General features: G+C 39.3%; 3 protein-coding genes across 4 annotated transcripts; 2 read left to right on the top strand and 1 right to left on the bottom strand.

Annotated features, from left to right (window-relative positions):
- Positions 1-779: 779 nt before the first annotated feature.
- Positions 780-2,571, top strand: pole4 (polymerase (DNA-directed), epsilon 4, accessory subunit). Its single transcript, XM_079157569.1, has 4 exons — positions 780-1,124; positions 1,659-1,743; positions 2,058-2,099; positions 2,312-2,571. Exons 1-4 carry the CDS (start codon positions 873-875, stop codon positions 2,323-2,325), a joined length of 393 nt encoding a protein of 130 aa, XP_079013695.1. The 5' UTR covers positions 780-872; the 3' UTR covers positions 2,326-2,571.
- A 7,344-nt stretch (positions 2,572-9,915) lies between these two features.
- On the top strand, positions 9,916-13,448 carry LOC306695185 (uncharacterized protein). The gene is made up of 5 exons (XM_079158359.1): positions 9,916-10,073; positions 11,245-11,374; positions 12,095-12,242; positions 12,442-12,520; positions 12,605-13,448. The coding sequence occupies exons 1-4, from the start codon at positions 10,010-10,012 to the stop codon at positions 12,478-12,480; spliced, it is 381 nt and encodes a 126-aa protein (XP_079014485.1). The 5' UTR covers positions 9,916-10,009; the 3' UTR covers positions 12,481-12,520; positions 12,605-13,448.
- Positions 13,449-14,366: 918 nt separating this feature from the next.
- slc1a6 (solute carrier family 1 member 6) lies at positions 14,367-23,052 on the bottom strand. 2 transcript variants are annotated; one of them, XM_079158443.1, is made up of 11 exons: positions 22,950-23,052; positions 20,940-21,206; positions 20,690-20,827; positions 20,402-20,609; positions 19,684-19,726; positions 19,429-19,557; positions 19,065-19,249; positions 18,255-18,488; positions 17,849-18,043; positions 16,445-16,579; positions 14,367-16,158 (listed from the first exon to the last, which is right to left on the bottom strand). In XM_079158443.1, exons 1-11 carry the CDS (start codon positions 22,981-22,983, stop codon positions 15,960-15,962), a joined length of 1,767 nt encoding a protein of 588 aa, XP_079014569.1. In that variant the 5' UTR covers positions 22,984-23,052; the 3' UTR covers positions 14,367-15,959. The 2 variants fall into 2 exon arrangements, with proteins under 2 accessions (XP_079014569.1, XP_079014570.1); XM_079158444.1 differs by lacking the exon at positions 22,950-23,052 and adding an exon at positions 21,808-21,823.
- Between the last annotated feature and the right edge of the window lie 1,951 nt (positions 23,053-25,003).

Genomic DNA, 25,003 nt, shown 5'->3' with positions numbered 1-25,003 from the left:
TGGCATAGACTCAAAAAACAATAACATACTCCATAGTGTGTGAATTTAATTGTTGAAACATTAATGTTACACATATTAGCAGTAGGCTAATGTTAACAGCTACGTTTAAGAGGAATTCAGGAAACTCTACTTTGAGAATGAAAAATATGACGTAAAGAGGCCATTACAATCCTGCATATTATTATAGCATAATATGATGCTAATAAAAGATGCGGTTCAATATGTGCTTAGCTTGTTTACATAGTGGAGCATTTAGCATTCGCTTTCACATTTCCCTCAGGAGTTGGTGGAAACCAAAACAGAGGAAAAAAGGCCGAGCAGAGACACGACTCCAAAAGAAAGCTGCTGTTGCTACACGTCATGTTTGCTTACAGTTTGCCATGTTAACGTTACTGGGTGTAAAATAGCAGTGTTATGTTCACAGCTTGTTTCTGCTGCCACCAAGTGGACACAAAGCATTAACAGAGAAAAGGTTTGTTTTATCCAAGTCTATTCGTTACTGGTTGAAGTAAGAGGATAATATTCCTCATCTATTGTATTGCTTTCAAAATAAAATAAAAAAACGTGATTCAAAAGCATCAACATCTTGATTTATCCTCACCGTGCAGGGCAGGATTGACGTTTACTTCTAGCCAATAGCCAGAGCTTGGTTCACATTCTGACCAATCACCAACGAAGATTGGTTGGCGGGAGAGGAAAGGGCGGGGCTTCAGATTGTCTAGCTGACGAATCAGCGCAGGCCCCTCACCGAAAGGCCGGAAGCACATGCTGGCGCGCTGCTAATGATGTTGTTGTCATCTGGGACATGTTGCTAGAAATCGGTAGTGATTTGTCTGTTTTTTGAAGTATAACTATCGGTTTAAAAACGGAAAATGGCAGCAACAGTGGCTACACCCGTCACCCCCACGGAGCCCGACCTGGACCGTTGTGGGAGTGAGGAGGAGAGCCGCGGGGCCGAGGCGGAGGAGGACAGCACCCAGCAGCAGACGGGCCCCGCGGCCGCCGCCGTGAGCCACGGCAGACTGTCCAAACTCCCGCTGGCTCGCATTAAGGCGCTCATGAAGACCGACCCAGACGTGTCACTCGCCAGCCAGGAGTCTGTGTTCATCATCGCTAAAGCCACGGTAAAAGGAACGCGAAGGAAGTGCGTCAGCAACTCTGACTGCTTTACGTTACTCCCTGTGCTATCACAGCGCGAGAGTCGATAGCTAGTCACTAACGATGCCTTTATCCTTATGCAATATGAGTCTTATCTCTAGTATATCATCAATGCGTTAAGTGAAGTTTATAGTAAACTCCACCAGCTATATTGGGGCCTAAACCTGTAACCATTGAAGTACTTTCACCTGTTACACTCATCAGGAGAGTTGTCAACTAATTAAGTCATTTAATTTCATGTTTATAATGTAAGGGTCTATATAACCGACTTTTAAAAAAAGGTACCATATGTGAGCTTGCAAAAAAAAATCATTTTACTATGAAAAAAGAAAAAAAATTATATATATATATATCAGGAATGTGAAATGCATTGTGGTCCCATTTTCTTTGGGTTCAGGTTGAAATCTAATGATATCAAAAATCATATGAGGTATTACTATTAGGTTCTGAATTTGATTTAGTTTCAAATGACAGAATATTCATGCATTTCTTTCTTCCAGGAGTTGTTTGTTGAGATGATTGCCAAAGATTCCATGGTCTACGCCCAGCAAGGAAAGAGAAAAACTTTGCAAAGAAAGGACTTGGGTAAGTGCTGTAAAGAAGTTCTGAATGTGGTTTACAAATGCATACAGAGTCTTTGTTTAAAACAGGATACAATGTTATTGTTGTTTTGCTGATGGGCTCAGACCAGATCACAACAATTTAGATTGTGTGGTAATATAAATTATTACTCACTAAAGTTGATATTATGCTGATTTTTGTAGAGGAAAGTAGATTATTAACATGTTCACTTGGCTGTTGACACTTATATTTAAATGCAAAGATGTATAGAAATCTGAAAGATCTTTTAACCACTTCTGAATTTTTTTGTCTCCCATTTCCCTTCTTTACCTCTACAGACAACGCAATAGAAGCCATAGATGAATTTGCATTTCTTGAAGGTAAGCCTCACCAGCACTTAAAATTTTTAGAGCCTTTTTTATGCCTCATTTAGTTAAATTAATCTCCCACATGTGTAAGATAAGAATACATAACATACAGCATGTTCATGCAAATGTGTGCACAAAGACCGTAGACATTATTGAGCACATTTCTGTATTGAATGTATGTACCAGTGCAGTTTTGTTCTAATTCTTCTTTCATTTGTCTGTAGGCACACTAGATTAAATGCTGCTCCAAATGACGAGAACATTGAATATCTGCAACCATCCAAGAAACTTTCCGTCACAAGGACACAATTTGTTGTGAACATCTTTCTGGTACTTTTCTAAGTCAAAGTCTCAAAATGGATATTTATAAATGCTTTTCTACAATGTCTCATTAAGATTTTTCATACTTTACTTTCAAGACATCAGTGGTAAAATGTAAATTCTTTTTCTGTAAATATTTGTGAAATACTATTTGTGAAGTACAATGGAATAAATGTAAGTTTTGAACGAACGGTGTCTGTCAGAATCAATCTTCATCAATTTCACACCCAGATTTGCAAGATAGATATTCTACACATTGGTAAAACTAGATTTACTATATTGTACTAAAAACAAAGACATATGTTGCACACTCTTAGTCCCAATGTAACTATTACTATAAATCAAGTGTACATATTAGTCCCGCACTAGACTGGGATGATCGTACAGGCTGGATATCTAACTTCTTTTTTAAACATTAGATGAAAAGGGTAGTTTTGATATGACTTGCTGAGGACTGCAGTGCAAACATTTTTTGTGACTATATATATATATATATATATCTCATTTAGCTGCATTTCCCTCTAGGGCTCCCTGTCCTTTTCTATTGATATTTTTGTTGATGTAATGACTAAAATGACCCTCAAATTAAATACTCTGGGAGCCAAATAAACAAAATATGATTAGAAGACATGAATATCATGTAGACTGAATTGGTCTTCCTCAGCAAAGACACGAAGATGTTTCTAGAGGAGAAGCAAAACTCAAACCACATTGTTCTAAATTACTACATTGTATAGCTTCCTTCTGTCTTCCTGTACAGTACAGCTCAGCGCAACCATTTTTAACTTTCTACATCAAAGTGCGTCAACACCTGTCCAAGGTGCTGATCGGACCTCCAGGGATGAATGAGCGGTCCAGGGTTCTGCCTTTGTTGACATGTTTATAAGGAAGACTTCCTTCTACTAAAAATGCCAGGATGTCATCTCTACTGACTGGATTTGCGGCGTTAAAACTATTTTATTGTAGGAAACATGACAGTAAATTCTGCTTTTTGTGTTTGTTTATTCTCCTCTTCATCGTCTCGATGCTGATATGTTGGTTACCTTCTTCTACTGATTTGAATTTTCCGCCTGACATGTTAATTGGGACACAAAGCATGCGTAAAAAACGGAAATTATGACAAAAGATTTTAACTGTATACTTTTACCCTTCAATATTTTGTCTTAAAATTAACTCACTATGTGTGTTACATTGTGCTTAAGATTTAATCAAGGCCCTTTGAGTTATTTTGCATTGTTGAAAGGTGAGTCCCTGAGAGTTTACGGCCCTGGTTGCACACACACACACACGACACTGCAGTAGAGCTCCATTACCAATTTTTGAGGCCAATATTGTTCTATTATTCATAGACACATATATATATAGACACACGTATCTATAGATAGAGAGACTACAGAGTGAATAAAATAAGATGATATATCAGGAGGTTTTTTCACAAACAAATATTGAATTATTGGATAGGGATCCCTTAAATTTGGTTGCTAAAGAATTGTGACCCAGAAATGAACGCGTTACATTTGGAAACTACAGTTAGGTTACTGCTGGACAAGCTATGTAATGGCAACACTAAAGGACTGCCACATAGCTTTGACGTTTCTGTACGGCCAATTATTTTTGGTTATCAGTATTAGTCTGGATCTATTTTTGGTTATCAGTATTAGTCTGGATCTATTTTTGAGTACAGATCAGCTAGACAAAGATGTATTTGACATATTAGATCACTTTATTTTCTCAGTGTTAAATTATAAATATGTCAGCATTTCTTTAATACTACTTTTTGCTGCCGCAGTAGTACATTACAGTGTAATTAATACAAGCCAGAGGTGAAAGTTAAACATCTTGCTCAACACGGTGACTGTTGTACGACACTGAGAAAATCACAGAGGTTTGAGTTTGCATTAGGAAAGTATCTGAATCTCTCTAGACCTGAGATGTATTTTGTTCTTCCTGGCAGCATTTGTCAAACACATACAAACGGGTTCAGTTTCGCACTCTAGGCACAGTCAAGACCCCTTGAGTTTTTGCAGCAGGGATTTTCAAAATAAATGCCGGAGTGTGTTTAAGCTGATTTTCTGGGTTTAGTGTTTCGGGGAGTAATGAAACAGAGCTGTGAGAAGCACAGATGTTTGGTTCCAGAAGAGAACCAGTCAACTCCCTGCAGAGGAATGCCCGACTGGCACAGGGTAACATGGAGTGCTCTTTTATAATAAAATATAATCACATGTCGAAGGATTGGACATCATTTTAATTCCACAGTCAATAAAGACATTCCATTAAGTAAATCTCATGTGAAAAGAAAATATAGAGCCTCCCCCTGCCCAGAGCCGGACAAGATGGCCTGATGATCCTTCTATTGATGGGAAAATGGCATGCTGAGAGAATAAACTTTTATCCTGTGCCTTTGTTTGTCTAGTTATTTTAAATACAACAACTAGTCAAACAAATTAGAATGACATTTGTAATCAGATCACAGGTACAGAGTAGGGTACAATCATTTTATCTGCAGATAAAGGCCTATGTCAGGTCTTTCCACAAATTGTGAATATTCTATTTTTCTGTTTAAGATCCTTGATGGTAAAAGAGTAGTTTAACATTTTGGGGCTTATTTGCAGTTAACAGTTTGCATTCTAATGTTTCTAAATATGAAGATAAAGTCATTAGATTAGCATTAAGATTGGAAACAGCTAGTCTGGTTCTGTTGAATAGCTTTAATAGGAAGGAAAATTACTTTTAATGTCTTTTCTTAAACACTTTTGCTTAGCTTCAATGGAAAATGTCCTTAAGTCATGGCACTACACAGATTCCTACGAAACTACGTTCCATACAACTAAACAGCACTCATTTACTTTTTGAGGGAAACATTTTTTCTTCTAGATTAGGGTCACAGTTTTAAAAAGTTAGAAACACATGGTTAACTTTGTGAAATGAAACAAAACAAAAAGTGCAACAAAACTACACACGGGACACAAACAGCGGTCACTATGCGACAGTAGATGTTATTTACGTGGTTCTGCAGTCAATTGAAATGTTGCTGCCGCACAGAGCTGTGGGACAGCTTTAACTCCTTTTCTTTTTCTAGAAGATGGTCCAGTGTTTCCTTTGCAAAAGGAGATAAGATAGGAAGCACATTTCCTTGACATTTAGAGATGCTACCATTTGCCAATGGAATGTCATTACTGTGCAGCTCTTTGGTCAGAAACTAAATAATTTAAAATGTTGACCTAATCATGACGGTATGTGGAAAAAACTACAAATGTGAACATCACGGTGGACAAGAATGAAAAATATGTGCTGTTCATCCTTCTGCATTCCATACTGCTCATAGTCGGTTTCAAAACACCTCCCCGTTTGCCTTGTTTCAAGGATCAGTTGAAGTTTTGCCTGCCGCATTTTATCCCTTTCGAAATTCCATGTAGGTACTATAAGATCTGTTGGGCTGCATATTCAGCACAGTGAACCGTGTCTTCCAACATCTGCAGGAGGCCATACTATCCCCCCATACATCTCAGGCACCCCCCCTTAAAAAGGAAGACATTACCCCCTCAGCCACACTTTTCACTGCTATTGCTTCTATTTCTGATCACCCACATGTTTGAGTCCGCTCACCTTGACAGATACTTTAATTGCAGCAAAGATATGCAGAAAATGTATCCGTCTCAGAAGCCAACCTGTAGTCATGTGGAAGGTATGTTTTTTCAGCTGACATTCCAACCTGATTTCTTGGGTCAATTTCTTGAACAGTTAACCCCACCTCCAACACACACACACACACACACACACACACACACACACACACACACACGCGCACACACACACACACACACACACACTTTACCCCAACCCCACCCTTCAGTGCACAGACTGCATATTTTCACATCCAGAGAACGGATATGTATGCCCATAAGCGACATTGTTGCCTTTTTGTCTGAATATTTCTTAGTTCTTCCACCAAGTGTTTCAGGAGCCAAAGCATAATTTGTTCAATGTTCTGATCTGTTTTACCACAAGAACTTAGGCAGGCCCATATTGTTCTACCCTAACAAAATCTATCCATTACATGCCCCACATTAGTGTTGAAAGCTGAAAGCAATATTTCCTTGCATGAGGTGACTCACGGTTCCAGTATTGCCCTGACAATGTACTTAACATTTTTTCCTTTTCAGAGGACAGAATGTCCAAAGCATTCAGGCTAATGAAGTGTGATATATTGTTTTAATTTGTGAGGTTAATTTATGTATTTTGAAATCATAGGAACACTTTTATAGCAGATTTACCCTCTATTTGGGCAAGATTACTTTGGACTCAACCTCAATAGTTTGTGATAATGTCATGTACTAAAAACATGAAATAAAACATAGTTAAGCATGTTGCATTCCTGTGTCATTTTCTCCTTGCAGATACCTAGCCAACATAAATAACAGGTTTCCATGTCTCCTATATCTACAACGGGGAATGATAACAGAAACCTTTTCAGCTAACTAAACCATCTCTAAGTGTCAGATTTTGGTGTCAATCCAGCAGAAATAACTTGAGGGAAGATACAAATTTCTCCTCCCTCCAACAGCAACCTCAGCAGATCAGAATGAAGAGCAGCCACATGTTACATTTTTACTGACTACACAATCCAAAATGTTTGTTCAATAGTTGTCATTCTGTGAATAGCTACAGGAACTTAGCAACCAAAGAGCAAATTCTTTACCGAATCTGGGTGAGTGACAGACTTGAACCCAAAAGCATGACACAGAGGCAATCACTGTAACAAGAAAGTTCAGTTTTACTTAGCTCATGGCAGGCAATGATCAAAAGAAATCAGGTAACCAAATCCAACAAGGGGCAAGCAGGGGAATCCAAAGTACAAGAATCAGAGAAAAAAGGATTAAACAGGCAAAACCTCAAAAAAACATTGTAAGCTAAGCAATGAGACAATGTGGTATCAATGGATCTGTGCCAGCATATATAGAGAGTGGCTGATGAGGAAATGAGGTGCAGGTGGGGAGCTCAGGTTAGGGGCATGAGGCACGAGACAACAGGAGAGTTGGTGAAATAGTAATAAAGAGATGAAGAAATAAAGTTTGCAAGCATTGTGAAAAATAAACTGGTTTTGAACAAACTGGTATTGTGTCTGGGGTGACCTGGTGGTCGAGGGGTAAACGGGTCATGTCTGTACACTTTTGACTCTTTCTCACTTGGGCCTTTCATTTAGATCAGACATTAGAAGCTATAGTAATAAACAGTATTGTCAACTGCTGAATTCTGTTCATCTTCAGTGCCGAGGACATTGTTTCTCAACATTGCTGCTAAGTCTGTTTTTTATGCTTTGAACACCATAAATGGCGTTATGTGCACCTCCATTGTATTTGAGCGGCATTGCTCTTTCACTGGCAAATATCTAAAAACCTCGTCAAGTAAAAGATTGGCATTGTCTGAATGGCAAGTTAGTAACATAAGTCTGGGTGATTTGGGTGGCGAGACCCTTTAAGGACATGAGCAGTGGTCCAAGCAAAATAACATAAACAATCAAATATTTTTATATGGTAAGAAACACAATCATGTATTTCCTTATTAATACGATTTACAGCTCAGTTATTATTTAGCAAGAAACATTAAACACTTTGCCAATTTAATGTGTAAGAAATGAGATGAAGCAACATTTGTGTCATCTGTCATAGCTAATCAGGCTTTTGATAAATCATTTTATAGACTGTTGTTATTGGCGGCATCGTCTGACTTTGGCATCTGTGTTTGTCATTTTTCTCTACCACAAGGTCGGTTCAAAGGAATATCTTGAAACAGATGCCGGCCTACATCAATTTATCTGGTTTCTCTCTGTTTAATCATGTCCGGATGCTGTTTTCTGTTGAAGCCTCTCTGTAATGGATGTAGATGCTTGACTCTCAGAAAGAGCCTTCAGTTGGTTCTTGTGGTGTTCAGTTATGGAAAGTAACACTTTTATTATGATTTATGGCCAGACAGGGGGAGGCTGCAAAGACATATTATGGGCATATTTTTCAAACATCTGAATCTCTTTATTGGCCAAATATATTCCATTTATTTGGTGAAATTGGTGCATTGGCATGAGCCAGATCATAAAAAAGAAATAAAAGGGAAAATGCCTTGGTTTCATATTGGCTGCCAGACGTTTGACAGAAGTTTCTTCTGTAAATTAAAGACCCGATTAGAAGTGCCAAACAAAAGAATGTAAGATTTGTCTTTATTTTTTTAAAGAATAATTTGTGACATTTATCACTAGAGTCTCGTAATGCACGCCTGAAAACAAGCTTCATTGTGAGTTTGAAATCAAACACACAGCGGTGTGTCATCAACATAGAAAGATGACACGCCGATATGATATGTTTTCAAGATAACCCGAAATAGTGGGAGCATACAAACTGAACACAAGAAGTAAGAAGCTGAGGACCGCACCTTGTGGAACACCTCTTCCAACATGTGCAAATAAAGAGGTTGCATTACCCATAACAAGCAAGCAAACTTTTTTTATTCAATATAACACTTTTCAGTAGATAAAAGAGGTAGAGTAGACAAAAGAAATTAGCCCAATTAGGTGTTTAACTGACAAAATACCAGGTATAATATCAAGAGAAAGCCAAAGAAAACAAATGTGTCTTGAAGGCGCTATATATGAGACACACGGAGGGAGAGTGACTTCACTACATCTTTACATAGCAAACAGTTGTTTGCTGCTTTATTAATGATCTGAATCCCATATGTTGCATCTTTAAGAAGCTTTATAAAAATGCACACTAACTTCAATTCGCCAGGACTTTGCGGGAGGCTTTTCAAGAGTCAATAAAATAACAAAAGCACAATTACACTTACATTTCAGTTTGAATGGTACAAGAATAACATGTTGTACATTTAATACTATGCATATCTACAAGAGGCATTTCTAAACCATGATTCATTTATACAGGTTGTCTCTCGGGGTCGAGTTAAGCTAATAAATTCAGTTTATCACAGTTTCTCGGTGTGTTTGGCATTTTGTCTGGAATCCCACAAAGAACATAACTCTGCTGCAAGACTGATCCAGATGCACAAGTTAGACACGCCTACTGTCCGGTCTGAGAGTTTCCACAACTACACAGCTGCAAACCAGGGTTAATTGTATATTATTTGGAAATGAAATATGTTTGTGCCATGCCAAATCAGGGCTTATCATGTAATCTGAAAGCTACAGGATGAATCCTTGTTGCTTTCAGTCCTGGAGGAAAAAATGCAATAAGGACAAGATAAGAGGCAGGATGAAGGAGGAATTTAAAGCCTCAAATGAGACAAATGAGGCTTGCCATCCTGAGTGAAGCAGCAGGAAAGGAGAAATGAGTGAGAGGTGAGATGAGTGTGAAAGAAAAAGAGGATGAGGGAGGGAGTTTGGCTGAGCGTGAGAATGACTGAAAATGGATAAACAGAGGGTGGGAGGGGAAGACGGTAAGACAGAACAAGAGAGGTGGTGGAAGTGAGTGAGTGAGAGATGGGCAGGGAGGTATAAAGAGAGGGAGGGAGTGATATAAGAGAGGCAGCCACAGAGGGAGAGGTGACAGAGTAGATTATCCTCCTCTCCTCGCCTCCACTCTGCCATTCTCATCATGTTCATGCTGCAGATGTTGACTGTTATTTCTCTGACTGTTATTCTCCTGGCATCTGTGGAAGGTAGGACACAACCATACTTACTATCTGTGTGTGTGTATGTGTGTGTGTGTGTGTGTGTGTGTGTGTGTGTGTGTGTGTGTGTGTGTGTGTGTGTGTGTGTGTGTGTGTGTGTGTGTGTGTGTGTGTGTGCATGTGTGTTTGTGTATGTGTGTTGCGTGGCTTGCATGCACCCTGCAGGTGGACAATGTGGCAAAGAGAGCGATGGCGAAGACAGAAAAGGAGAAAAGAGGAAAAGGGGTACAGCAGCAGCAGCAGCAGCAGCAGCAGAGAGCAAGGCACGGATGTAAACAGAGGGACAGAACGCGGGAGGACGAGCATCTGAAATCACACATCACTCAACACAGAGAGAAAGAAACAGTCTCAGGGCTCAGTCTGCGTGATGGTGTCGTCTCGTCTGTTTGTTTGTTTTAAATGTTGTGAAAGCACTGGAAGTGCGGTGATGTTACCAAAGGATGGATTTGAAAATCCTCTATGGCACAGCAGAGCAGCCCTGTCCTATTTTACAGCTAGCTCTTAATGCTCCTGCTGTTTCCATCACACTTTAATTTGTTTACACATTTGCTTTGGATGAAAAGGCATCGTGGCACTCCCTCCACACAAACACACACTCCTCCTCTCTTTCTCTCACTTTCTCTGTCTGCCGTGGTCGTATGTTTCGCAGCACAATGGGATGCCATTGTAATTCCTCTGACATTCTTGTGTGTACATGTGAGTGTCCATGAGTGTGTGTCTATATGGAACTAGAGGCATGAGCACATTCTGCAGAACAAATAACATTTGCCTGTATATGAAAACTGTTTCAGTCTTAGCTAACATCAGAATACTGATTTCACAGTGTTTCAAAATCATGATTCTGTGCAGTAAATACTAATGTAAGATGTTTCGATAGCTAACGTTAATGTTATTTGTGATAGTGTACCATAATGCATACTGTTTGAAACTTTTGTGGCTGTCATGTTCAGTCTCCTGTCCTCCCTTGAGACAAATGTTTTCAGTCTAAGATGACTTGGTAGAATAAAGCCAAAGGTTTGAAATAGAAGAAGCCAACATAGTTTATTGAGCTTGACACCAGGGAACATTAGTCTAATACTGTCAATTTGCTTTTGTTTGACACCCCTCCTCTAATGTTTCCTTGCTCTTCTTTCTCTTTGTCTGTTCCTTTGTTCCCTAGGTAAAGGCGTGCAGATGCAAAGAGATGTTCAGTGCTGCATGTTGTACTCCCAGGGCAAGGTGCGTACCAAAGATGTCTTGCGGTTTGAGGTGCAGACGGAGGGGCCAGACTGCAGTATACAAGCCATCATGCAAGTATTTCAACTATCCACTCCTGGAGCTAAAGAGCACACAGCAATCTGCAGGCATGGAAAATATGCCTCTCATTAGAGGAGGGCAGAGCCGGGCTGAGAGGCATTGTCATCTTTCCAGGTCATGTTGTTATGGCAGGGCTCGGAGCGGCATTTGCCAGGGAAGTAAGAAAGGAAATATGTGGGAATAACAAGCCATCTGAAAATACCTTCCGAGCCAGCTGAGCCCTGCCGCAGCCATTTAGTCAGAACAGCAGGGTTTAGTTAAGTAAACCATTCAGCATTGTGATACCTATTGTTTCCAGCGGGTCAGAGAAATCTGATGTAGCCAGGGAATGAGGAGCTTGCTTTTTAACAAAAACATGGAATTCTTATACAGTGGTTTCTTTTGGTCCTTTCTATTTAAGTGGTTCTCCAACCTCTTTTCTTCAACTTTGCCCACTTTTGATCACAGTTTGACTTGTTTCTACTGGAGAAAGAAAACATTATTTGACTCTATTTTCAGCCACGCTACAGCGTCTCCACTTTGCGATTCCTTTGGGCTCAAACTTTCAGAGGCTTTGCTACACCTGACATCTTTCTAGTCCTCCACATCATTGCTGATTTTTTGTTGTTGTTGTCAATCTTGTGCCTCCAATCTTGTGGTTAAAATATGGGGTTTGTGCAGAACCGTGTCCTGCCATCCTGTGTCATGTAATAAGTATTGTGTTCTTTTTATAGTCTTTACACGAAGAAGGCGGTGAAGTGTGCAGACCCCAGAGACCGGAAGGTGAAGAGGTTGCTGAGAAAGCTCCTGCAGAGACAGAGAACCAAGGACCACCGAACCATGTGGCTTCTTCCTCATGACAACCTGCCCGTCATGTCAGAGGTACATGACACAACCACCAGAAATACGCTATACTGTATGGTGAACATAATCAAATAGGATGTAAATTAAGCAAATTGATTCACTCAAAAGTGGACTGTGGTTAAACTATGATGGTTGGTTTGAAATATTAAGAGAGATTTTCATGTTATTTCCATGTTACCTGAAAGATTCCTAGATTTCCTCCTCTTGTGATTACCAGGACAAGAAAAATAACTGGGCGGTTCTCAATGTGGAGTGATGGAGCACCATCAGATATGGAGGAAAACTCATAGTCATAAGTACGTTTTCAATGCGGGATGTACAATGTGTGAAGGTACCTCTCTTTTAAATGTCTCATCCAGTGTTTTTTGCATTTTCTACAGACCAAGTAAACTTTCAGCAGCTCGTCATTTTACAAGGCACAGCTTGCTGACTCTCCAGTCGTCTCGTGTCTCCCTCTATCTACACTATCTGTCTCCCTGGGACCAGACCTGGGCAGCAATACATTTAAATGGCTTTAGATATTTAAACATGAACTGTGCTTGAAATATTCTCAAACACGTGGCTGGAACAGTCTCAAAAGAGGTGTATTTACTTGTAAGATAAGTTGAATTGATTTCTTTGTTTTTATGGCTCATACTGTTATTTGCCAGAGTTTGCCTGGAAAAGTCTCCCTCTGCAACATTACTTCTCGTGAGTGATGTTAAAAAGGTGTAATTAAGCAAACGATAAACAAGCAGTGATTTTATTGTATATGATATAAGATACTCTATGCTTATTTGTGACTTGTATACCTTCAGTATTGTGTTTATAACACTGCACACACTGTTAGACAGGTGAAATCAAAGTGGGATCAGAGAGAAGATTTCACCTGGATGCAACTTCCTCTGTCACACAAAGAGCAAACGTTCCTGATATTTTGTCCACTCTATGTATCGACTGTTAAAACCCCATAAAACCCCAGTCAATCTTTTTAAATGAGGCCCTCAGGCATCTATCGGAGATTTTAATGTCTTAGCATTTGCAGTTTACGTTTGTCCTTTCCACCAATAGTCCGTCACTAAACTATGCCAAAGTATTCATGATTCAATTCACCACATGGCAAGGCTGTTAAAACTTAGAGGGCTCAATTGTGTGTGCAGCACACAAGTATTGTATTGTAGAAGAATGCACTGTATGTTATCTCAAGTGAACTATTTTATAAATTAATCTGAAATAATAACTGGAGCTGCCTCACTGTCTTTTGCTGTGTATCTTGTGTGTCTGCGTGTCCAAATGCAGCTGAAGTAGATAGATAGATAGATAGATAGATAGATAGATAGATACATAGATAGATAGATAGATAGATAGATACATAGATAGATAGATAGATAGATAGATAGATAGATAGATAGATAGATACATAGATAGATAGATAGATAGATAGATAGATAGATAGATAGATAGATAGATAGATAGATAGATAGATAGATAGATAGATAAACAGATAGATAGATAGACAGATAGATAGATAGACAGATAGATGGATAGATTGTGATTGCAGGGCAGATAAACTGAGATTTCTTTCCGATAGTTGGGTTTATCCATCCTTAACTGTACTTTTGGGTTTAGCGCTAATTAGCAAATGATAGCATGCTAACACACACGCAAAACTAAACCAATGAACATGGTAAACATTCTACATTTTGTATATGTAAAATATCATGTATATTTATATATATATTATGTTTGCATTGTTACTGTGAGCATTTTTAGCATGCTGGCGTTATAGCACTTAGCCCAAAGCACCGCCGTGTAGCCTCACAGAGCTGCTAGCATGGCTACAGCCTTGTTATGAACCAACAAGTTAGAAAAAGGGGGTTTAAAACCTTGTTTACTTTAAGTAAATACATGAAAGTATTATCTATGTGAATGCTTTCGTTACATTCATTGATCAGTGAGTGAGATTTGGGTCCATTTCGTAATGTAATGCACTACAATGACAGCAGAACGTTTTTACATGTAATTATTGTTCATTATTATTTCAAACGTTTTTCTCATATTCAATTTGGCCCATCTGTGTCTCTAAGTAGAACAACTTCTGGACAGGAGAATGTCCTCCACCAGGGGTAGCCACAAACACAATAATGAGAATCACAGTTAAATTCCTGAGCCATTTATTTGTCACATTTTATCATAAGCTGTCCATCAAAATGTTGACATTTTCACTGAAATAACATTAAGCTTCAAAACTAAAGTCAAACCTCTTAATGAGCATAAAGGTGACAGTCAGAAGAGTTTTAAATGGTAAATAACTTTCAGAATAATTCACTACACTTTCCTCTAAAACAATCAACACCAAAAAGCAAAAAGCAACTGTACATTCAACTTCTCAAGGCATTCACAAACTTTCTTCACAGTACCTTTTCACAAAACAATAAAAATAAATCAATCATTAGCTTGCAATAAATTATTCCAGTCAAAATACAACTAAATTAAATGTTTATAGTATTATAAAGCAGAAAAACACAGACTGGAGGGTGCAATGGTGTACTGATGTTAAGCACATTGTTGTAACCACAACAACAAAAATCATCTTATGGTCTTGAAACTTGAAACTGCATTTGTTTATACTTTATAAATTAATAATTTAAAAAAAATCCAACGTAAGATAAATCAAACATTAAAATAGAAAAACTAACTTTCACCTAGGAAAAAGGATAACTAGGAGATAAAAAAAGAGAGTATAACTACAGGTGTTCCCATTAAATTACTGTGTAGTACAGTCCTTTACCCAAAATTAAAAAGCAATAGCACCAAAGAAATACAGGAAATACACACCAATACAGGATTTATAAGAAAGCACTGAGTGAAAAACATTCTAACAAGTCACTTTAAATATATCAACTTCAAAAAGTAAAGCAAAGATTCTCCTTCACATCATCTCCAATGTTTAACAGTCAAGTATATTCAAAATTGTAGTTAAATTGCGCAAGCAAACTTAAATAACATAAGAACAATCAAAACATGTCTGACACTGATGTATTAACATCCTGTTGATATGCTCCATTTAGTGTTTCTGTGTGAAGCATGGTAGAAGCTCCATATATACGTCCTATTAGAGGTAGTCTTAATGAGAATGACAATCAATAAGTGTTTACAAAAAAATTATACGTATTAAGTGTTAAGTCATGCAACAGAAATTATGCAGATAGAAATATTCACAAGAGTCGAAAAACACAGCTGGTGTACTTTTTTTATGAACGGTGGTATTTCTCTTTAATAATACTGTGTATTCTAACACTGATGCTGGTAAGGAGTTTATGCTGCTTAGACTGTATAGATGATAAATTATACAAATCTTTGAAAACACAATGAAGCTGAAAACTTTTTTTAAATGACTCTGAACTCTCATTGTCATATTGAGCTTTCCTGACATTGAAATAAAACAGAAAACAGCAAAATGCTGTTAAATAACTGGCACTCCAGGAAAAAAAAGGATTGGATATGTAACTGTTCCTGACAGCATGTTTACTTGTTTCCTGTCATGAAGCAACCTCTGGGCCGGACTTTGTATTTCCTTGTCTCGCCGGGAATTTTTTTATTTTTGAAGGAAAGATGTATGTTTGCATCTGTAACTGCAAAAATGATCTTCGAACCCCAAGCACTGGCTGAGTTGACCATTAACTATCATTGCAAGACAACCTTCTAGCTAAATGCTTTTGGTACATGAAGCCCTAAAGGGTGTAGCTCTTGTCTTCACATTGTGGTCTCACTGTTGCGGTGGTTGAGTGAATCATTCTCCTGACAGATAAGCTGGTAGGGCTTCTCATTCTCCTCGATGACAGAGTTGCGCACCTCGGCATTCTGACTCTGCAGCTCTCCACGGGAAAGGTGCTCCACGATTCCCGCCCCGAGGGAGTCACCCAGCACATTGGTGGTGGTCCGCAAGCGGTCCCTGGGGAGAGAGAGAATCAGATAAGAGACAGGAGAAAGTAATATACAGCAGAGGCATACAGACAAGGAAAACACTCGTGTTTATCTCCTGTAAAAGCACTCACAGCTGAAAATGCATGCATGTGCCTCTAAACACAGGCTTTCTAATCTGTCACTCTGCATTATGCATCAATAACCTTTGTAGTGGTGGGACCTCTGAAGCTTCACAATGACATTTAGGCTGGCAGACCCACAGAACTGTATACACAGACCAATCCCCATCAAGCTGACATTTAGTGGGAACTCACAAGAACCAATCCACAGCGATGATCAGTGTTATGTCCTCCGTGGGCAGTCCCACCGATGTCAATACGATCACCATGGTAACCAGGCCAGCCTGAGGGATGCCTGCTGCTCCGATGCTGGCAGCCGTTGCTGTGATACTGAGTGGGCGGTGGGAGGGATGTAGAGGAGAGCGAAGACATTTAATAAAAGGGAAACAAACAAACAGCACATGTGCTGGCGGTGGATGGTGGGAGTAGTAGAGTGAGAAAAGCACCAGGAGTTATATAATTATGTACATTTTCTATGAGCCTGTCACACAATTCTGTTTTCTATTAAATGTAGAAAGTTGTGCACGTGTTGTCTAAGAGGATGATACTATAAAGGTAATTTTAGTATGATACGACGAATTGATGAAAAGGCTGACCAGGTGAATTATGGTGTAAATAAACCATGTTGATCCTCTTCTGGAGTGAGTTGGTTATGCATTACATTACATTATATTACAGTCATTTAGCAGACGCTTTTATCCAAAGCGACTTACAATAAGTGTATTCAACATAGGTATTCAAGAGAACTACTAGTCACCAGAAGTCATAAGTACATCTCCTTTGTTAAACAAGCATCTAAGAGTTTATAAAGATGAAGGATGTAATTCATGTGGAAGAACGTTTCTGTACAAACTGTGCAGTAAGAGAAAACTGAGAAAGGTGTTGCTAAAAAACATTAAGAGCATTAACAAAGCTAATAGATCCATAAAATGATACAAAGAAAAGAGAGAGGCAAAACACAATTCACCTGCAGTATAACACTAAAAGGCCTTAAAATGTAATTCCACCGATTCAGCATTGCACATCTCTAACGTGTAGGACTCAAACTGACAATTGAAAGTTAAAAAAGGATCAAAATCCATGCAAAACCTTTTTTCTACCAGGTTATTTACAAAGTGCTGCATTTTACCATGGGGTCTATGGGTGTTGACTCGCTTTTGGAGCGAGCCACTAGTGGCCATTTGATGAACTGCAGTTTGTGGCACTTCGGCGTTGGCTTCATTTATCAGCACAGGTGGTTGCTGCTTGGTCAAAACATGGTGCCTAAATAACCCACAATGCAACTCGACTGCTGACAGTTTGACCGTAGATTTGGGTCGATTATGCTAGTGGTAGAGCTGGCCAAAATATGAACAAATCATTATTTTCCACTGATCCTTTTGCGAGTTCGATACATATCGGGTCTACATTGGAATATACTGCCTCCAGTAGAATCTACCTGATTCTGTACAGCTGCACATGTGAGTCACATGAGATTTTGTAATCCTCTCATCTGAGGCAATAAGATGTTAGAATAAAAAGGATGACATTTTGGGCTCCATGCCTCCAACATCCACAGTATTTTGTCTATGGTGTAAACCAAAACTAAAGTAGAGTTACCTGATGGTCAGAATCTGACCAAAGTTTAGGTCCATGTCATTGACTTGGGCAATAAAGATGGCTGCCACAGCCTCGTAGAGGGCGGTGCCATCCATGTTGATGGTGGCACCCACAGGGAGGATGAAACGTGTCACTCGTTTATCCACACGGTTGTTCTCCTCCAGACAGCGGAAAGTGATGGGCAGGGTAGCAGAGCTGAATATGCAGGGAGAGAGAGTTTTGGACTCAGTCAGACTAACACAACATTATAGTATAATACACAGTATTCCCTACTGTGTATTCCATCTACTGTAGGTAATACACGACAATGGATAAGTACCTCATACAACCCCACTTCAAAATACCCAAACTATCCCTTTAAGGTCATGGACACCGGTATCTGAGCAGGACAGAGGATGCCATTCACCTAGATGAGGTTCCCAGAGCAGTGATGAGCGCCTGCAGAAGACCACCGATGAAGGTGTAGGGGTTCTTCCTGGTCACCAGGAAGTAGAGCAGTGGCAGGACAAAGAGGCCGTGGATTAGGAGACCCACAATGACCGACACGGTGTACATCCCCAGCTGACCGCCCACCTCAGCCAGATTCTTCATCTCTACAATCTTGGCCGCAATCAGAAACAGGATGCCGACTGGAGCATACCTGAGAGGTGAGATGATTGTGTTAAGAGGAAGATAGAGAGACAGACACGCACGTTAAGCCACTAAAGTGTATTTCTGAAACCAACTTAGGCCTTCAGAATAAGAGCACTACAACTGCTTCATTAATTTCTGTGAATCTACAATTTACAACTTTACAGATTAGCATTTAGGATTGTAATTGTTACTCATCATCTTTAGCAATACACATACAATACTCTTGAATTCTGACAGTACCATCTATCACCTTGTTCAAACTCTCCATTGAATCTATGCAACGTTTGAATTATTAAAACCAAGTGTTTTATGGCTGAACCTGTCTATCAAATTGAAATATTACACTTAACTAATTGTATTAGGTGTTTTTGGAAGCTGTGGGATCTCCTCTAGAGATTAAAATAAAAGTTAATTGTGTCTAAAAATGATTGACCCACCAGCAAGTCAGCAGGCTTTTAAGAAGGTAATCCGGTCTTGTCATGTCAAACTTTAATCAATATAGCACATTTTATAATCAGAGAATCACAATGCCTTAAAAACAAGGAAGTTAAACTGCATACAAAACTGGTGTGTCTTTACTGACCAGATGATGATGGACACCAGCCTCATGATGGCTTCATTGAGGCAGTCAAAGAAGTCCCTGAGGGCCTGGCCCTGCTGCTTCATGTTGCCAATGACCAGACCGAAGCACATGGAGAAAACCACCAAACCCAGAGCGTTCACTCCATTAGAGGACCCGGACACAGGGACAGTCTCCTCCACTGTCTCCTGTAATAGAAAATATGTGTAAGGAAAGAAACATGATATGAATTTCTGCAATGGTGATTGACACAAATTGTAAGGTATAGAAAGAAAGAGAAGGCAATCCCTCATTGGATCACCAGACAATATTTATATAGAACTGTGTCTTATTTCCCCCAGAGGAGAAGTCTTCCACCGTCACCCACCTGTATGGTGTGCAGCACTCTGCTGATGTTCACACTCAGGTCAGACTCTCTCATGTTGAGAGAGTCAGTGAGGTTCAGGGTCAATGGCACGCTCCTTGTGTGCACAATCTTCTTGTACACAGTTTTATACTGCAAGAGAGAGCATGGAAATGAAACACCTTAATTATGTTTGGGTGTTTTAAGTTTGTGACAGTGGAATATGAGGAACAAAATGTGATGTCATATAATGTGACTGATGGGAAAAGACAGCCTCACCTGCTTGAAACAAGCCTCTACCAGATTGGGAGGAAACATGTTCCTGAGATAAAAAAAAAAAAAGATACATTATTTTTCTTGTGCTCATGTTTCTATAAAACATCACATGCATCGCAGCAGGTTGTACATGTTGTAATACTACAACATGTTAATAAATAACCATGGGATAATCTTGGGTAAATTCTCACTGTTCCAACTATTCTTTTGATGTCCTCATAGCTATATAAAGCCTTTGAATGGATAGTTATTAATTTTCTTGCCGAAAGTCAGATGAGAAGATTGATACCAATCTCACACTTGTTCATTAGATATGAAGCTACAGCCAGCAGCCATTTAGCTTAGCTTAGCATAAAGACTAGAAACAGGGGGAAACAGCTCTGTCCAAAGGTAAAACTACCTTCCAGCATCTGTAAAGCTCACTACTCATCATGTATATCTTGTGTCTTTCAATCTATACAAAAACAAAGGGTTATGTGTGGTGTCCGGCGTTATGTGCCAGACTATCCCTAGGCTGCTGCTAAGCTAAGCTAACTGGCTTCTGAAAATAGCATCATATTAAGTGTAAGAGTGGCATTGATCTTCTCATCTGACTCTTGCTATTTCCAACTATTACTTTAAATGTGAAAGATGTACAATTGTGACTCAAAACAACTGATATTGTAACAACACCAGGTGTGCACCTTCATAAGTAAGTTAAGTAAAGTCTCCAAGCTGTTACCTGATGAGATCCAGGAAAGCATCGGTAGCTTGAACTGGCTCTATGTTCCCACTGTTGGCTACAGTACTGTCCCTGCTGCCTTTCCCCGGTTGGATGATTATCACGACAACAATGCCGATGAAAACCGCAATCAGGGTTGTCACCATGTAGTAGACCACTGCACGCATACCCATCTTACCTGACGCCTTGCTGTCCAGGGAGGAAATACCTGAGACAGAGTTAATCCATTTGAATTCAGTTTGCTGCAAGAGTTTGTCACCAATATGTTTGTGCTCATTAAAAGCCAACCTGTGACCAGACTGGAGACGATGAGAGGCAGCACCAGCATCTGTAGCATTCTCATTAGAAGCTCCCCTGGAAAGGCAAAGTACTTGATCTCTCTCAGGGACAGATTGTGGGAGCGTAGAGCAAGGCCCAGGATTACACCTGAATAGATTTACACGTACACACAAAAGCACAAATGTACAAAAAGTCAAACTAAGTCAAGTGACCACAGAGAAATTTATTAAATCTCCACTTGTTTTCCCTCTTTACTCACCCAGAGCCACGGCGGCAATAGTAAATAAAACAAACAGGTTCCTCTTGAGGAAACCTTTGACGCTTTCCCGAGTGACGGAGCTCATCCTCTCCTTCAAGCTGCTGGCTCTCTTCTCCATGGCCCTGCGTAGGCGTCTCCTCAAGTCTTTTCTCTCTGGAATTGGGGGTCTCTCCGCGTCCTCGTTTAGGAAGAGACTAGCACTGGTCGGGGGCTTCTCGCTCATAATCAGCTCCAGCACCTGGTCCAGGAGGCAGGTCTCGTGGGAAACTGGGCAGGGAGCAGACAACGAAGGGAGAAATAATCTGTCACATATTGCGTTTTTCTCATGTGCTGTTTTTGGCAGGGTAGAATATGGATGGATATGAAAAATGTACACACATTGATATTGATATTCAACAGACAGAAAGCATCCGCTCCCAAACCAAAAACAGATGATGGAACATTGAGTGTAAACAGGAGGGAGAGTCACATCAAATGGACCAGGGCTGCTGTGCTTTAGAGATATAATCATTTTTTTAAGATTGCAAATCAAAACCAAGGCAAGCTGTGACACAATAATCAGAGTCGCAGTGAAGCTGATTGTGTAAAATATGGTGCACTGCGGGTCACTTGCTATGTAGTGACAGATACATACTGGCTGGGACATAGTGGACTTAGTTACCAATCGTATATAAATAAAGTACTTGTTAAATTAATACCGAAGTATCAAAAGTAAAAGCATTGTTCATAAAGTCGAAGTTTAAATACTTATGGCAATTTTGTCTCAGTTGTTAAGATTATGAATAAACTAGGGCTGTGAAATGATTAAAAATTGTAATCAAATTAATCACAGGTTTCTGTGGATTAATCATGATTAATCACATATTACCGATTTTTGTCATTATTGTGCGTCTTTGCGGTGCTTTGATGCTCGAGTCCCCCGTTGCCACTCGCAAAACTTCCCCTCGTCCTCAACAATATTAATCGGTCTACAGCTTTTTGCAATCCATTTGGCAACTGTGCTAGTCAACTTGTCACAGGCAGACTTAGTGAGGGAACTACGTTGTTCAGTGAGGGTGGTTTGGCGCATTCCACTTAAACTCCCCTCACCGACCAACGCATGCGTCGCGTTGAGATGGTACTTTAGGCTGGTAGTGCTACGGTGAAACGATAACGTCTTCCCGTTTACGTTTACGCCCCTTTTCCTAGAGGCGGGAATTGCCCCCTCTCTACGGCAAAGCTGATGGGACATATCTTCAACACCAGAAACGACAAACATGAGACAGTCTGTTACATTAGTTTGTTTGGATAGCAGCTAACGTCTGACTGCATTAGAGATTTTTTGATTGAGACCTGTATGCTTTTGCTTCGATTATTGTTGTGTCACCTTCGTGATCTTAATGTTTTGGATATATCCTTCCACTGCATATTGCAGTCCCTTTTGCCTTGATCCGGAGAATATCGCGGAGATATTACTCCAAAAAGTATCACTGACACTGACAGATGTAGCGCTGGTCCCCGTCCTCGCCATGCTTTAGGGTTCACAGTCCTGGGAGTTTTGTCCACGTAGCAACAGTAACTAAGGGGGCGAACGGTCAATTGTGGGATATTGGAAGCTCATTCTGCGCATACGTTAAATGCGTTAAAAAAAAATAACGAATTAATCCTGTAATTTAATCATAACGTGTAAACGCGTTATTTTTCACAGCTCTAATATATATATATATATATATATATATATATATATATATATATATATATATATATATATATATGTGTGTCCTCTTGTTGGTCCTCTCTAATTGACAAAGCTAATTTAAACAGTTTACAGTTTACCTTTAAATTACACTGTATGACCTTGAATACAAGCTACAAGTCTGGTTCCTTAACTACGTATTAAAAACTGTATTAACTAAAAGTAAATAGTGTCTGTTTCTAGATCTTAACTGTGGTAATTATGTTAATATGTTTCAATATATAAGAGCTGTACCAACACTTAAAGTTGAAAACATTGAGCTTCTGTAGTCTTACCGTCCTCGTCCTCCTTAGTCCCCGTCCTCGCCATGCTTTAGGGTTCACAGTCCTGGGAGTTTTGTCCACGTAGCAACAGTAACTAAGGGGGCGAACGGTCAATTGTGGGATATTGGAAGCTCATTCTGCGCATACGTTAAATGCGTTAAAAAAAAATAACGAATTAATCCTGTAATTTAATCATAACGTGTAAACGCGTTATTTTTCACAGCTCTAATATATATATATATATATATATATATATATATATATATATATATATATATATATATATATATGTGTCCTCTTGTTGGTCCTCTCTAATTGACAAAGCTAATTTAAACAGTTTACAGTTTACCTTTAAATTACACTGTATGACCTTGAATACAAGCTACAAGTCTGGTTCCTTAACTACGTATTAAAAACTGTATTAACTAAAAGTAAATAGTGTCTGTTTCTAGATCTTAACTGTGGTAATTATTTTAATATGTTTCAATATATAAGAACTGTACCAACACTTAAAGTTGAAAACATTGAGCTTCTGTAGTCTTACCGTGTTTCCCTCTGCTGACCGACACATAGCCGTCTGTAAGTCGCACGTGGCCGTTGGTCTCAATTCTCCTTATCTATCTAGGTTATCTATGTTTTCTCCTAATCACACTTTGCAAACAGACCTGCGCTTAAAGAACAATACAGTATACAGCCAGCCTCTTCATCGGCTTGTCCTTTACAATATAATGACTCTGACGTCCGACACCTTTATGTTTTCATTTTTTCCCAGGGGGATCTCTAAAGTTTTCATCTATTCTGTTTGCATAATTCTTCTGTCTATTGATTTTCTTTTGTCTATTGTTCTTATAGGTTCTGAGATGACCGTGCGTGTGCGTGTGCATGTGTGTGTGTGTGTGTGTGTGTGTGCACGTGTGCGTGTGTGTGTGTGTGTGTGTGTGTGTGTGTGTGTGTGTGTGTGTGTATGTGTGTATGGAGGAAACATCTGATTAAATGTAAAACGCAGCCATAGTGATTTAAAACAAGTCTGAAGGACTCAACAGAGTGCTGGTGATTATATTTCACCATTTCTGAGTGTTGAATGGATGAGGGTGGATGAAAAGGTGCATTCATTAAATCATAAGCTTCTCCATTAACCGTTTCTAGAGCTCTACATTAGCATAGAAATGGTCTAACACCACTTATGACAACGAAATGTAATGTCATGCTCTGTGCATGTCTAGTGTGAGCCCAGTAAAGAAGACGATGAAGGAACTATGAAGCCTTAGTGAAGGAATTAACTGTGAAAAACATCAGCTGCTTAACATAAAGACAGAAAACCGCCATGCTTAAACGAATTAGATACACTAATGTAAAGTACAGCAACAGCCTTCTTTTGCCTATACTCCAACAATCCCTGTTTCTGATAATTTTTCATTGGACAATATGATGAGGTGAGTTTATCATTTTAATCATGCCTGCAACTAAACGCAGACTTGAATAAAGTATACAGATTTGTAAATACATTAATATAGAATACTCAAATGTTAAGGCACCGACCATAAACTGCCACACGGCCATCAACTGTGACCTGCGTGTAGTTTTGAAATGTTTAATTTGTTTGCCAAATGAACAGAAACACTGCCAGAATTTATTATTTTCAAAGACATAGTCTTATATCATTCACAGCCTGAGTAATCAACTGCAGTCTAGTCCCTGTATTATTCTGTTTTATTATATTTGTCACTGAGTTTCATTTGAGCAGCTGTGTTGCCAGAGCAGCAACCTAACTTCCAGTCTAAAGCCACCAACTCTGGATCAAACTGCTCCGTCCTGGCCAGGCTGCAGGCAGCGCTCTGCTTCTGTCTGACAACCCAAACATCCAGCAATAAATGAGGACAGATCAGTGATAAACATTTAAACATTAAGCTAACAGCAAGGAAATGATGGTCTATAATAGTAATGGAAAGAATCTGTAAACCTGTGATGGTTATACAGATTACAACAACATATCTCACTAAATCTACAACCACTACAGTACTAAACACTTGCACACATTTAATTAAAGTTGAACTTAATGGCATCAG

This window comes from Pholis gunnellus, assembly GCF_910591455.1.
Source record: "Pholis gunnellus genome assembly, chromosome: 4".
NCBI classification, from domain to species: domain Eukaryota; kingdom Metazoa; phylum Chordata; class Actinopteri; order Perciformes; family Pholidae; genus Pholis; species Pholis gunnellus.
Note: the sequence above shows the minus strand (reverse complement) of the source record. Positions and strands in the feature narration are given on the sequence as shown.

Coding starts and splice junctions, on each gene's coding strand:
- pole4 (XM_079157569.1), top strand. CDS start 873: ATGGCAGCAACAGTGGCTACACCCGTCACCCCCACGGAGCCCGACCTG. Junction 1,125..1,658: donor TCATCATCGCTAAAGCCACG/GTAAAAGGAACG, acceptor TCTTTCTTCCAG/GAGTTGTTTGTTGAGATGAT. Junction 1,744..2,057: donor TTTGCAAAGAAAGGACTTGG/GTAAGTGCTGTA, acceptor TTACCTCTACAG/ACAACGCAATAGAAGCCATA.
- LOC306695185 (XM_079158359.1), top strand. CDS start 10,010: ATGTTCATGCTGCAGATGTTGACTGTTATTTCTCTGACTGTTATTCTC. Junction 10,074..11,244: donor TCTCCTGGCATCTGTGGAAG/GTAGGACACAAC, acceptor TTTGTTCCCTAG/GTAAAGGCGTGCAGATGCAA. Junction 11,375..12,094: donor TGCAGTATACAAGCCATCAT/GCAAGTATTTCA, acceptor TTCTTTTTATAG/TCTTTACACGAAGAAGGCGG.
- slc1a6 (XM_079158443.1), bottom strand. CDS start 22,983: ATGGCGAGGACGGGGACTAAGGAGGACGAGGACG. Junction 19,558..19,683: donor TAGAGGCTTGTTTCAAGCAG/GTGAGGCTGTCT, acceptor TCTCTCTTGCAG/TATAAAACTGTGTACAAGAA. Junction 19,250..19,428: donor GAGTGCTGCACACCATACAG/GTGGGTGACGGT, acceptor TTTCTATTACAG/GAGACAGTGGAGGAGACTGT.